The sequence below is a fragment of the Watersipora subatra genome, chromosome 1 (genome assembly GCF_963576615.1).
Source record: "Watersipora subatra chromosome 1, tzWatSuba1.1, whole genome shotgun sequence".
Taxonomy (NCBI): Eukaryota; Metazoa; Bryozoa; class Gymnolaemata; order Cheilostomatida; family Watersiporidae; genus Watersipora; species Watersipora subatra.
In genome coordinates, this window is record NC_088708.1 from 7,545,373 (window position 1) to 7,561,083 (window position 15,711).

The following is a 15,711-nucleotide window of genomic DNA, read 5'->3' on the forward strand; positions in this document are numbered from 1 at the left end:
TTGTAAGTAAATTCATCACGTACTTGTTTGTTTTTTCAAACTGTGCTCATAAAACAACATTTTACTTTCCAAATAATTACTATCATTCATGATTCATCAAACTTGTTAATATTTAATAAAAATTTTGTAAAACAGGTTTTTATTTTTTAAAGAATATCTGTTGCGATTCTTCTCAGGATAAATTTAAGATTAAATGGTCTGCGATAACGTGACAAAGAATGCTCGATACTTGCTGTAGTGTGAATTTTTATCAGCAGTTTTATAAGTTTTTTAGAATAGAAGTGCATTTATGCATGACAATAGTTAGAAACGCAAAGATTCAAATTTATGTTTACTGTTATTACTTTACAGTTATTATTGATTTGATGGGGGAACATTTGCCGTGCCGAATTCTTGACCACGGATGTCAGGTTTGGCATTCATACCTGAAAAAAATGACATAAAAAAATTTGAAAAAGTTCAAAAATTTTTCAGTTAGTTTTACTAAGCTGCGAGCTAACACAAACTTTCCTTCACTGTCAAAGAGAAGACAAGATAACGGTTAAATCTCTTTGTAAAGGTTGAAGCAAGCAATGTCATAGAAGACTCATTTGATTTTTTTTTTAAACACTCACACAATACAAAAAAAGGTTTGTTTATGCCAGCTATAAAAACCACAGCATTATTCGACTATTTCTGGCCAAGAACGACCAGAGACATTCGCGACAAACCAAGTCGAGTTGTAGATGAGTGAAGTACTTGCAGATGTATCTTATTTATTTTCTGCACTGTCCTACTTTTAATCTAAACTGCAAAATATTACTAATACAAATACTAATTAATACTAAATTACCATGATAAACAGAAAATATAGACAGATATAGTTAAGTAGTGAGTGTTAGAACAACATTTCAAAAAAATGATATACAGCCCCCATGTGGGGGCTGTATATTATTGATGTAACCACTAACAAAAGTAAACTTAAAACATCGTCCAGAATTTTTTGCAAAGAGTTCTCATGCTGCTTCCTCATTTTTAGGATTTTAGTGGAAAATTTTCTGATCTGTTACCTGTTATGTTATGTGAAGTTCAATTCAAGTTTTTAGCAAGACATTGAAAAACGTGGTAGCTTTATCAAGATTTTAGTGTACAGTTTGGACAAAGTGTGAACTTAGCTAGCTAACATTCTCGATGTTCATGTTTTAGTTAGTGGATCATTGTCTGAGCAGTTTGCTGTAAATTTGATACTTTCGATAATTAGTTTTGACTTCTTTATAGATGACTGTACGTGGTAAAAAATATCTTTTTTGTCAGTCATAAAAACTCCTTGTAATACATATAATGTACATCAATTTCGAAATGTTCTTGCTTCTCAACTACCCACAACACCAACAAAGGTATTCCTAAAGAGAGTCAATCTTGTGTGACCTTACACAGGATGTAAATTACTCTTTACAATTAGTGTGTATGTCAAGTAATAAATTATAAAAAGGACGCCCATTATTCAGCAAAGTTATTTATAAATAGAAATACTAGCTTTGTTGGCACAGGTGTTTATGGGATTATCTTTGTAAGAGCATGTAACGCCGTGGCTTGAAGTAAAGTTTGATTACTATCTTGCATTCACGCTCATTTTAATTGAAGTTAAACGAAGCAATGTAACGAAATAGCAAATGTTACACTAAGTTTCTTTTGATTCTTTTATTGCTAATGAGGTTACGAATGGGCAAATTTTTTGGGCTTCAATACAAGCAGTATTCTATTCGTTAATATATTCTACTGATATATATGGTTCTTTTGCACTCTTATGGCTGTTAACCAGTGTGTCATATAACCACTTGTTTGTTTTATACGACCATTGCAGTTTGGTTTAAGTTTTTCACGTTGTCTGACAAGCTGTGCAAGTTAAACAGGTTAAGTTATTATTTTCGCAAATATTGATTTATAATGTATATAATAATTAATATATAATGTATACATAATTAATATTATAATGTATATTAATAAATAAACGATCTGTTGTTCATTTTTCCGATAGATATGTCCGGCACATATCTGTAGAGTGATGAGCCCTCCATGAAGTTGCCCTTCCATAACTATTCTGCAGGACAATGGCTACGGATGCCATGCAAGAGCACGGGCATTTCTTTACGAAAAAAAGCTTCCATAAGCCAACATATTGTCACCATTGCACAGACTTACTCTGGGGTCTGATTGGCCAAGGACTAATGTGTAAAGGTCTGTCAGCCCTTTGAAGGTCTTGTTCTATGATGATTGATTGTGTAACTATACTAGTCTACTACTATACTAAAGTCGTAAGCTTGTATCTGATGCACTATGAACTTAACACTAGAACAGGAGCACTACTTTGCTCCTGTTTATTTAAGCAGACATCAAAAGTAAGCAAGGGCTACATTTTGTATCAGTTGAACCAACCCTGATATTTGCATAGATGGCATAGTAGCTCTACTGTCTGAATCAGACCTCTAGTTCTTTGCTATGTTACTATCAAAAATATAACTCTTTGCTATACTACTATTAGCTATATAACTCTATGTTTTGTTACTATTAGTTGTATAACTCTATGTTCTGATATTATTAGATGTATAGCTCTATGCTATGTTACTATTAGGTGTATAACTCTATGCAATGTTACTATTAGATATATAACTCTATTTTCTGATATTATTAGGTGTATAACTCTATGCAATGTTACTATTAGATATATAACTCTATTTTCTGATATTATTAGGTGTATAACTCTATGCTACTATTAGGTATATAACTTTGTTTTGTCACTATTAGGTGTATAACTGTATGTTCTGTTATTAATAGGTTTAGAACTCTATGTTACTATTAGTTGTACAACTCTATGCTATGTTACTATTAGTTGTACAACTCTATGCTATGTTACTGTTAGTTGTATAGCAATGTCATGCTCTAATAGGTTAAGTTACATGACAGATATTGGAAATTGATTTTCAATAAGAAGCGTCTAGCAAGGTTTGACTACTAGTATGCTGATAAGCTGGGCTCATTAGGTCTGCTCTGGTAAGGCTTCCTACACAAGGTTTCTACTCGCCATAGAAGCTTTGTATTTGCATAGCAGAGCTTTAACCCACTAGGCTAAACACTAACAAATTACAGATTCGATGATTACCTGGCTGCTGTGTGGGCGTCAGAATGAACTGACAGACGATTGAGAACCCTTATACGCAGACTAGAGATTAGTGTCCCAGCTGCTTACAAACTTAAAATCAATAGTCTACCATTGAAAGCCTGCATCATCCATTTAACAAACCTTGTTGTTGGAGTAAATCTCAGCCTCCGAGTTACTCATTCCTCGGTCTTGGCTCCGCTTGGCTGAGCCGCTTAGCTGATCATCATGTAGGTGCTGTGAGCTCATGAGTTCACTGCCGGCGATGCTGCCAATTATTTTGCTCTGTAGCATTCTTCTAATCTAACAGATCGGTTTCAAACCATCTTGTGAGGGGATATTGTGTTTACTCATTCCAACCTTTATTTACATATAGTTTCCTCTGCTGCAGCTGTTTTGTGTCTTCCCAGTCAGCTATTCCACTAATAACATGTGAAATGAGTGGCTGCTGGTAAATCTAGCCTCTTAGATATGAAACAGTATGGTACTAGCTGTTTGCTGTGTGCAGAACCATAACTTGTGTGCCATGCTTGTAGTTTGCAACTATGTAATACATGAGAAGTGCTTCAAGCAGGTGGCCACCCCATGCACCAGTTACCTCACCGACCACATTAAGGTAGAGTATACCATTACTTTTGCTAGGCACTGCTAGAGCTAGGTGACAAGGGTTTGCCACACGCGGTGCAATCGTGATGGAATGGCAAAAAGCTCATACTGTATACTACCTACTTTGTATATTTGGTAACTTTGCTGGGCAAAATCATCAGAAAATGCCTCCAGAGTGCATGCAAATATCATTTAATGTTATAAAAAATGCTTTTTTGACAGCTTTTTCTATGATTAGACCAAAGAGCGGTCCAATGCTTTGTTGCAGTCAAAGAAGCCAATGAGAGCTTCAATTTCTATTAGTGTATTCAGGGTGGGTTGAGTGACCTCCACGACTTTAAAATCTTGAGTGGCTTCCGCAACTTTTCGATTTCTCTGGCACTTCACTTCAAAGCATCAGCGCATGGGTCAGCTAATCACAACTTAACTAACCATCAGATAAAATTCTAGTACATCCAAAACTGCAAATTTATTTTGAAGAGGCAGCTGGCACCTTTAGCTGCTGCCTGCCGTACTTTGGTACAGCTGAACAAGCTTTTCATCATGTGTGGCAGGCCTTCGGCTAGTCAGAGATGTTATGCAATCCTAACCTGCTTTTATGAGAGGTATTTTAATGAGGAATAGTCTGTAGATTTTGCTATTATAAATTGTGTTGCCTGGCAGCATTAAATGGCTTTACTCAATGCTGTGTTAAAAACTACATGTAGTTTATTAAAACACAGGTCTTTGCTTGTCCTTTCTATAACATTGTATTCGGTCACATGATTTCATCAAATGTTGTGTTGTCTCACATCCATAGGTTATCATAGCTGGTGTAAGGCAGTCCGTCACTGGTAGTACTTGCATAGCTTTAAATGATATGTCCTATCGCTAAAGCCTGGTTCCTATATCGATTGCGAGACTCTGGCGGTAACTTGCGCTGCAAAACGCTTGCGACGCTAGGCTCGGCGGCATCTGTTCACATATCAAGCTGCATCGCTAAACATAATCGCGTAGTCAAATAAAATGTTCGCTCGCCATGTCGTTTCTATAATGGTGACTTTCACCTGTACAGTGCATTTCGGGAATGTTTTTGAATGAATGAAATTTGAACAGCGCTAAACTATTGCGTTGCCGCCGGCAACTATCGACGGTACCCGGCGTGTAGGTTCCCATTTCACCGCTAATAGCCTGCGGTGCTGTCGCCGGTGTTTTGCGACGTATATGGGAACCAGGCTTAAGGTGTAGGGTAGATGAATTTATGACATATTTAATATCATTTACTGTGAGAAGGCAACTCCTTATCATATTTCTTAGAGATTTTGGCATGGTTCTGTAAACTACTGTGTCTTCATCTGTGTTTAGTTTGATAAATTAAGATACATCAAAAACCAGGCTTTATCTGTGCACTCATCCTTGTCAGCCATCATTTTGTCTATTGTTATCTTGGTGTATTCATGCAAGCATTTCAAAGCAAATTCTGTGTGCATTACCTGAATTGTCGTATCGTTAGTCATGAATCGAATCAGCCAGCCAAGATTTTGAATTGGCTGTCTGAAAGTTTTTGGATATTTCACGCTGGTTTGTAGAGATTTTTCGCAGTCTACCACAAAGTTTTTATGAGGCGATAATGTGTAAATGATGCGGTTGCATGCTGAAGCGTCGACGAATTCGTCTTGCCATGGCACCTGAATAATTTATTTGTGTGATGGTGCATCAAAGATTTGGTGCTGCTGGGAAGATTCACACACAACTGTTGTCTAAAGCCTATCCAAACATCAATTTCACAACTGTCTTGATGTCAAGGACATGTCACAGTGCTAGATTCATTCCAAAAGAAAATATTGATATCAGCGACAGATTGTTTTAATATTGTTTTAATAATCACTCAATAGAATTGAGTCCGTTCAATTGCTAAGTGTTTATCTAAAACCCAAACCGATGATACATCCATCAACCCACTTCATTCAGACAATTATAGTAGATCAGTAGATCATTCTTCGACTTACTGACTCCTTTGCATATGTCGACAAACCAAATCTTCTCCACAGTATCATATCTTGGAAACTATTACCTTCTCTGCCAATCTAGATTAAATATTGTATCATGACGCTCAACTGCCAAATCATTTGTCATATTAAGGTAAATTTATCTGGTAACAATCTAGTCACAGTCAATAGCTAATTATCCCTGCTGTAGATTCTTTGATTGCCTGCAGCGCAAGTCCTAAGTGTATACGCTGTCACTATGGTCGAGAGGATCTTTTTCGATTTGTATCTTTCCAGTAAAGAAACCGCCAGTCAGTACAAGTTGTGTTGTGCTCGTGGGAAAGAATAGTTTGACATTGATTGGAGCAGGAGTGTCAAGGTAGCTCATCGATCTCAGACGCATATGATACCGCTCCACACTTGACTAACGCTTTCATACAAGTAGCTACATCCTGGGAAAGCCCAGCCATGCATGGCAATCGTTCTGTATAGCCTTTGCGTATTCCAAAGTCCCATGAATTGCACATCGTAATGTACCAGATTAACAATTCATGCGAGTCTCCAGCTTGTCGTGTTACTATCGTTTCCAGGCGCAGGTGATGTATCAATCATGCGTACCTGCTGAAGGACACCCAGTTCAGTTAATGATTGCGCTGTCAGATTTATATCTCTCTATATAGAGATGATCTCTCATGTAAATACTGAGTCAATGATACCATAGCGAATACAATCCCAGCTTATTTTTCCTACCCTTCCAATTCCTATCAAGGCTCCTCACATTCGCAGTAATGTCAGAGTTTAAATTGACACGCTGTTCTACAAGTCTGCAATCATTTGGTCAGCGGATGACAAATCTTAAACGTTGTGACTCACCTGAGCTCACCATTCTAAAAATGTTCTCTCACATATTTTTTGTCGATTGCTTATTTGTCACTTGCGTGCGATCACTGGCAGCTATTGAGCGTGACGCTGTCTTACTAGTAATCAAGTCATGTGTATTGCACAAATAATCTTTTGACACTGTTCCGCAGTAAGAAAGTCAAATATACCCGCTACTATTTGGACACTGGGTCGTTGTCGGAGGGATTTTATCACACCCAACTAGTCTGCAGTGTCAGCTAGTGCTGCATTCTTATGATTCCAGCGATATCTAGGTAATCTTTAACCATCTTTGAAAATTTGGCTTTTTTCCAAACGTCATTTGTGTGAAAACACTGTTTTTCGTATGTCTGCAGTTATGGCTATTTATATGACAGGCTATTTTATAAAATGCTTGCTAGACAGCTCTTTAGGCGGATTTTAAAATTTCGGCAAAATTATTCTCTAGCACATCTAGCGTTGTAGCAACAATATATATTCAATCAGTATATTTTATGATGCTGCTCTATGCGAAATATTTATACTGTTCTGCCTGTAACAACTGGTTGAAAATTGTGCAATCCGTTTAATGAATTCTAGTGTTATTTCACCACTATTCTTACTCTTGAGGCAAATAGCTAGAAACTTTCATAGAGGTAACTTCCATAGAGGTTAATTGCTTTCACGCTTCTATTTGATTAGGTTTATGGCTAATAAACTACCTTCAGTGAGTGCTAACTGACACCAGTCAAGCTAGTAGTAGTAGAGAGAGGCAATATTTAAGGCTGTGTGACGTAAAAATAATCAAACTTTAAAGGTTGACTTGCAATAAAATTCACATTGCAGTTATTTGGTATCAAAAGATTCACCATGTCTTACTCTGCTGTGTTGTAGGTGCAAAATATATGGAAATGTGATTACAAGCTCTTAAAAGCTCAAAAACGAACAATTAAAAAAACGGTCGTAGGTTAGAATCCCTTTATTTTGATGACGTACTCAACTCCACGTGGTTATTGTTTTGACACGTGAAATTATCACGTGAAATGAAAGGCCAATAAAATGCTCAATATAACACTTCTCGTAAAACTAGTTTATGACAAACACTTCGGGTTTGCAAATATAAATGCTCTCTACTTTGCAGTTTCGTTTCAGCTTAGTCTATTCATTTAGTCATAATCTGATCATCTGACCTATATTTTCTGCCAAATAGATTATGTGACCCATATTCTCTGCCAAATAGCGCCAACAACTTCTGCAGCACTTTTTGACTATCACAGGTGACCAACAGGCTCGTCATGTTTATCAGATGATGATATGCACTCCTTCGAGCTAAGATTAAAAAATTAAACTAATTTTTAGGCTAGGTTTTGAGATATCATTGCTCAAAGTGACAGCATTACAATAATAGTGAAATAGACGCCTAAGGACAATAGACATGGTTTTATTAAATGCTTGAAGTTTATTTGTAAAAACATTTCGACGAATGAGGTTGCATAAAAGTGTAAATAGAAGCACATCGGGTTCAACTACATCAAATTTGAGCCGTTTTGAGAGGGATTCCAACCTACAGCGTTTTCGTGATGGCTGCGATTAACTGTTCATCTTTTAGCTTTCAAGAGCTTGTAATCCCATTTCCACATATTTTGCACCTACAACACAACAGAGTAAGACATAGTGAACCTTTTTATAACAAATAACTGTAATGTGAATTTTGTTGCTAGTCAACCTTTAAAGAAATTATATTAGTGTCACCAGTTCATGTTGTAGTTCAGAATTTTCAATCAAACTTTTACCCCTTAATGCCACCTCTAGCAAAGCGGACCACCTATGACTGTCTGCCTTTGGTTCAAAACTTCATCTTAATAAAACTGGTTATTTCAAGAACAGAATTCCTGACCAATGCGTTAAGACTAGCTGTGTTAGTAGCTTGAGGGAAAGTCAGTACCTACAGCTGGACAATAAACAGTATTAGATGTTTCCTCCGTACTGCAACAGGTCATCTTCGACTGGTTACGTTAACCTGTTTTCTTCTGTGTAGAATCCCTCTGCCCACTGCTGGTCGGACTGCAGAACGTTTAAGAAGAAATTCTGCAATGTATGTAGGAGGAAGTTGGAGGATTCTGCTGCGTATCGCTGTGAAGGTACCTCGAATGAGGAAGTTTTTGCAAGCTTTTGTCTATATGAATAGTCACTCATTCGCCTCATTTATTTCTCTCACAGATTACATGCATCTTTGTTAGCATATTTTCCTTATGTTATGCAGCTAGTCACCCTTTTGTATTGCCTACTCCATTTCATCAGTGTTGCCTGTGTGTGCGTCTTTCGCTGAGACATAATCAATAAGCATGCCACAACTTTCACTCCACCAAAATTTAATTATATTTGTAATATAAAAATTTTGAAAATATAAATTATTTATCATCACAGTTGTTGGTGTATGTAAATATAGTACCCAAGCTATAGTTCATGATAAAATCCTTTTATGTGTAAAATCATGTATCAATCGTTTTTTTTGGCGTCATCACCCTGTTTGCACATGCGCTCGTCCATGAAAAAGTCGCCATCTTTGTAGAAAATGATCATCACTCTCTTGATTAATAGTGCTTTTTGGTGTTGTTTTGATACTAAAATAAAAAATTTGCAAACAAAAGCATTGTTTGCAATAATTAATTGCAGAAGCTTCGTGTTTTTAACAATAAAAGTTGTCCATAGAGACGGCAGACAACGATAGAATGACGTCACGAATAAACGAAGGATAATTTGTCTATCTGCTACCAAGGTAAAGGCTTTGTTCGATAAATATAGATGTCTTAGCTTTAAATCGTATTGTTAGACTTCATTGATGCCCATTTTCTTATGAGCTTATTTGTAGTTGCAAGCATTTGCCTTTTGCTTCTTATGTCTCAGTCAGTGTTGGCACCCTGGTCCAATAGTCAGTCCATCCATGTCTGAGCAAGGGTCAGCGTGAGCCTGGTACAGTTACAGCGCACTGTTATAAGATCACTGCCTTTATTATCTCAATGAAGTAATCCAACATTTCATCTTCTTCTAAGTTTACACAACATTGTCAGGGTTTGTATATATGATAAGTCTACAATCAGTTCCTTTCAACGTTATATGTCTACTTTGGAAACAGCATTAAGAAAATCTTTTCACTGGTTAAAGTATAATTTTAACATGATATAAAAATTGACATTCATGTTTATATATTACAATCGATCAATAAAAGTTTACTTTAATTGGTCCACAGATATGCATCACAGTCAAACCTTTACTCGATGCTATCTCTACCTACGAAGTTTTTAATGTAAGATTAAAACAAAAGTCAATATTTATCTCAACACAAGAAATATTTCCAATGCATGATATTCAAATTTTTTTGAAAATTAAATTTCTGTAAGCAACTAAAAATGTTGCTCTACATGAAAAGTAAAATGTCGGAGTATCTAAAAAACATATATTAGGTAGATTAGATTAAACTATATTTAGTGTAAGTTAAAGTAAGTTGGGCAAGTATTTCTATCACTCACTCTATCATCCAACCTAAGATGAAATAATAATAATAAATACCTCTTTTTACTGATTATTAAAATATTTAATTTTTACATATTATTTAAGTTGTTACATTTAGTCTTTAACATGGCTTGTATTATTTATCTTTACTTGTATCATTACTTTGGGATACGAAATGAATTAAACAAAATACTGTCTAGTTTTATAAGAAAATTTGCTCCAACGAGATGTTTATGGCATATAGCAAGCTAATGTTGTGAAAAATTAGCTACAAGCGTCCAAGGTTAACGCTATAACGTTGAGAGCATTTAATATATTCTACGCGGACTGAGAGTTATTCATGTACAGTATAAACATTCTGCCGACACGGACTGAGAGATATTCCTGTACAGTATAAACATTCTACCTATACGGACTGAGAGTTATTCATGTACAGTATAAACATTCCACCTATATGGACTGAGAGTTATTCCTGTACAGTATGAACATTCTACCTATATGAACTGAGAGTTACTCCTGTATAGTATAAACGTTCTACCTATATGTACTGAGAGTTATTCCTGTACAGCATAAACATTTTACCTATATGAACTGAGAGTTATTCATGTACAGTATAAACATTCTACCTATATGTACTGAGAGTTATTCCTGTACAGTATAAACATTCTACCTATATGAACTGAGAGTTATTCATGTACAGTATAAACATTCTACCTATATGAACTGAGAGTTATTCATGTACAGTATAAACATTCTACCTATATGTACTGAGAGTTATTCTTGTACAGTATAAACATTCTACCTATATGAACTGAGAGTTATTCATGTACAGTATAAACATTCTACCTATATGGACTGAGAGTTATTCATGTACAGTATAAACTAGCCCGAGTTACTCGGGCTAGAGCTAAAAGTTGCCAATAGTTTTCATAGCATAAAGAATTACATTAAGAAGGGAATAGAGTTTAATTTCTTATGGTCACTTGAGTTACCTGCAATTGTGACGTTCACCCGCGTGCTCTGTTTTCAGCGCAAACGTGCCATGTTTTTAAAAATTTATTTTTATCTTTTCTGGCAGGTAAATATAACTTTACTTGTCTTGAATATGTATATTCAGAGGCGGTAGACCGTTGGGAATAGTGTTACGTTAATGATTTCCTTAGATGTGTGGTTGCGAATAAGGAAGAACCTTTACATAGTAACGGGATAGTTTTGTAGTCAGCATGCGTTTGGCCTTCCAATATATAGCACATAATATCTTTGATAAACACTCCAGTCTATGATTTACTTGCGTACCCACTGCAGTTGATACAACGTGAGATAATATTTAACTAAGCAAAGCTACTTCTTAATCCATTATTAGATATGTATGTTTACAGAAATACATTTGAAATTACAGCCACTTCCATGGCTATATGATTGCTATGAATACTCATAGCTATATGTATACTGAATACTTATAGCTATATGTATACTGGTGTAAATATCAGAGTTTAATTTTGTTAGAACACTTGTTAAAGTTTATACTTCATCTCTAAGTGATAAAGTCTCTGGCCCTGCGGCAGACCCTACTATCGGCAGCTCTAAATTACAAGGGATGCACTGCAAACTATTTTTAACAACCTACGTTCATCCCAGCCAGGCCAACCTATCGATTTCTTTTATCACAACTAATTGCAGAACACGCTTTGTCCTCTTTTACGCATCTTGAAGAGTAACATTGTTAGTGACTGCCCTGCATCCGTCTCTCAACCCGTGCACTTTTCTCCATGATCTTATCAGATGCCAGCTGCTAGTGCCATCTCCCTTTAGATCATCGTGTATTCAATGTTGAGCAGGTTTTTAAATTGTAGTCAATGGCAAGAGAGCCTTCGTCATGTGACTATTATATAGGTGCATAGGTTTTAGCAGGGGCCATCTTTTAACCTAAGTATTGAAGGGATTACTGAATACGCACATAGTTTGAATTCCTCCATGACAGGAAACTAGTATTTTGAGAAAAAGATTTTCATATATTGTATTTTGAACCTAGAGCGGCTCCCTGGATACTCACAGCTCGATGTCACAGTCACTGCCACTGGTCTAATTAAATTTAGCCACTCGTAGAGGCCATGCTTGAAGAATATTGATTTTTGTTTAGAATAGGCTGCCTCTGTAGAAGTAGTTATGTTGTAGCTACTAAAAGACTATGCCCATGCTTTGGCGTTCTATCTGTGAATTAGCCCTGAGAGCCTAGCACCGATGGCCTGCTGCCGTAAGAGTTGTTAAGCGGCAGCGCTTTGACTAATAAAAATAATTAGAATTCAATGAAGGGTTTAGGAAGTCGCTCGTGCTTTCTGATTATATTTAAGCAGCTAATGTAATCAAATAAACTGGCCAATTGTACTTTAACTTGACTACTCTCTTTTAATGACTCGCATGCCAAGTCACTTTTCTGCAACAAATTGTCTCTTAAGTCGATATACTCAGCAGTAGTCATATTTTACAGCAGTTCTTCGTAACAGTTACGCTTGCAGAAAGTTGTTTCTACAATAGTTTGGCTCAACAACATTCCTCTTTTACAACAGTTTCTTTCCGATACAGTTCATCTCTGATACAGTTCATCTCCGATACAGTTCCTCTCCGATACAGTTCCTCTCCGATACAGTTCCTCTCCGATACAGTTCCTCTCCGATACAGTTCCTCTCCGATACAGTTCCTCTCCGATATAGTTCCTCTCTGATACAGTTAGTCTCTGATATAGTTCCTCTCCGATGCAATTCCTTTCTGATACAGTTCGTCTCTGATACAGTTCGTCTCTGATACAGTTCGTCTCTGATACAGTTTTTCTCCGATACAGTTCCTCTCCGATACAGTTCCTCTCCGATGCGGCTCCTCTCCGATACGGTTCCTCTCCGATACAGTTCGTCTCTGATACAGTTTTTCTCCGATACAGTTCCTCTCTGATACAGTTCCTCTCCGATGCAGTTCCTCTCCGATGCAGTTCCTCTCCGATACGGTTCTTCTCTGATACAGTTCCTCTCCGATACAGTTCCTCTCCGATACGGTTCCTCTCCGATACAGTTACTCTCAGATACAGTTCTTCTCCAATACAGTTCGTCTTCGATACAGTTCCTCTCTGATATAGTTCTTCTCCGATACAGTTCCTCTCTAATACAGATTCTCTCTGATACAGATCCTCTCTGATACAGTTCCGCTCTGACACAGTTAGTCTCTCATACAGTTAGTCTCTCATATAGTTTATCTGATACAGTATCTCTCTGATAGTTCCTTTCCGATACAGCTTCTCTCCGATGCAGTTCCTCTCTGATGCAGTTCCTCTCCGATACAGCTCCTCTCCAATATAGTTCCTTTCTGCTACAGTTACTGAAGTTTCTAGGCTATTGTAATAGAATGCTGAACTTATAACAAATGCATTCATTGTATGCTAAAAATATCTCATAGTTGAGAGAGTAAGTAATCCCAGCGTTGGTCGCATATCACTGAAAGTGGCAGGTAGAAAACAACTCCGACTTTATGGATGCACTTGAAACTAAATTGATGTTTATTGTGTGCTCCTTTCTACAAAGGACTTTTTTAAATTTTGTCATGCTTACCCTTCTAGGATTAGCATCGTAGTCTTACACATGGCAAGCAAAGCTAGGGACTCTATTGTGGGCAACAATGAACTGGTCTGTTTCTATTAGTTGTGTGTACTGCATGTTCATTAGCATATCTTGTGTATTCAAATGCAGTTAGCTGTTCTTTCCACGCAGGGCTCGATAGGTTTGCCAGTATTGACTGGTTTTGCTGCATTAATATCCTTTTCTTTATCATCATATCCTCTCCTTCCACCACATTCCATTGTTATGAAGCATGCTCGGCGGCCACACCTTCCTGTACTAGCATATTCCCAGTCAAGCCGTTAATTAAAAAACCTCACACAGCCTGGCACACTATTAAATTTTAAAGGTTGACTTGCAATAAAATTCACATTACAGTTATTTGGTATCAAAAGATTCACCATGTTTTACTCTGTTGTTGTAGGTGCCAAATATGTGGAAATGTGATTACAAGCTCTTGAAAGCTCAAAAACGAAAAGCCGCCGTAGATTGGAATCTCTTTATTTCGATGACGTAGCCATGAAATTTGGTTATTGTCTTGTCGCGTGATGTTCTCATGTGAATTGAAAGGCCAATAAAAACCTCAATATAAAACTTATCGTAGCACTAGTTTATGACAAACACTTCGGGTTTTATCGAAGACCCCGTATCAAATATAGATGCTCGCTACTTTACAGTTTTGTTTCAGTTTGGTCTAATCAGCAAGTCGTAATCTAATCATGTGACCCAATACTTCGCAAATAATTTCTGCAGCACTTTTCGATTATCACAAGTGACCAACAGGCTCGTCATGATTATCAGACAATGATATGTACTCTTTCAAGCTAAGGCTAAAAAATTAAACGAATTTTTACGGTAAGTTATAAGATATCACTGCTAAAAAAGACAGCATTACGATGACGATAAAATAGACGTGTAAGAACAATAGACATAGTTTTATTGAATGCGTGAAGTATATTTGTGAAAATATTTCAACGAATAAGGTTGCATGAAATTGTAAACAGAAACCATCTCTCACAACTACATCACATTTGAGCTGTTTTGGAAAGAGAATCCAAACTACGGCGGTCTCGTGTGGCTGCGATTTTCTGTTCGTTTTTTAGCTTTTAAGAGCTTGTAATCACCTTTCCACATATTTTGCACCTACAACACAACAGAGTAAGACATGGTGAATCTTTTCAGATCAAATAACTGTAATGTGAATTTTGTTGCAAGTCAACCTTTAAAGTAGCCATGTGAATGGCATCGAAATATTCTTGCAAAGGTTTGGCATTGCAGTGCGACATAAAAACATAGCATTGTTACCCTTTTTATTTTCTACGATTACCAAAAATTTAGTCTTACGATTATAGTTAAGAAAGAAGAAAACTGCGTTATAAACTAAATGGCAAGGGTGCATGACACTTTGCTTCTCCATACCAGATAAATATTCACTTTACATGTTTCAGTGGCTGGTGCCAGTTTAGCTCACCCCAAGTAGTCTCTCTAATGATTTAGCACTCATCTAGTTACCTTGTTTCTCCAATCGCTGGTCTGCTTACCAGCCATTTTTGCATTTCGTCTAAGTTCTGATACTCGTCTTCAGTACCTCTTAGACATGGACAGACCCCTCTGTATTTGTATAGGACAGACCCCTCTGTCCATGTTTAGGACAGACCCTTCTGTCTAGGACAGACCCCTCTGTCTATGTCTAGGATAGACCCCTCTGTCCATGTCTAGGACAGACCCCTTTGTTCATGTCTAGAACAGAGGGCTCTGTCCTAGACATGGACAGAACCCTCTGTCCATCTCTAGGACAGAACCTTCTGTCTATGTCTAGGACAGGCCCCTCTGTTCATGTCTAAAACAGACCCCTCTCTTTTTGTCTAGGATAGACCCCTCTGTCCACGTCTAGGACAAAACCCTCTTTCCATGTCTAGGATAGAGGGGTCTGTCTATGTCTAGGACAGACCCCTCTGTCCATTTCTAGGACAGACCCCTCTGTCCATGTCTAGGACAGAACTCTGTCCATGTCTAGGATAGAGGGGTC

At 37.1% G+C, this 15,711-nt stretch overlaps 1 protein-coding gene across 1 annotated transcript in view; it reads left to right on the forward strand.

The window, feature by feature from the left end:
* Nucleotides 1-15,711, forward strand: part of LOC137385980 (diacylglycerol kinase theta-like) — a 36,006-nt gene that overhangs the window by 195 nt on the left and 20,100 nt on the right. The window contains exons 2-4 of the mRNA XM_068072616.1: nt 2,018-2,217; nt 3,673-3,752; nt 8,606-8,708. Of these exons, the coding sequence (XP_067928717.1) occupies nt 2,091-2,217; nt 3,673-3,752; nt 8,606-8,708 (310 nt within the window). The 5' untranslated portion in view covers nt 2,018-2,090. The remainder of the gene's footprint in view (nt 1-2,017; nt 2,218-3,672; nt 3,753-8,605; nt 8,709-15,711) is intronic.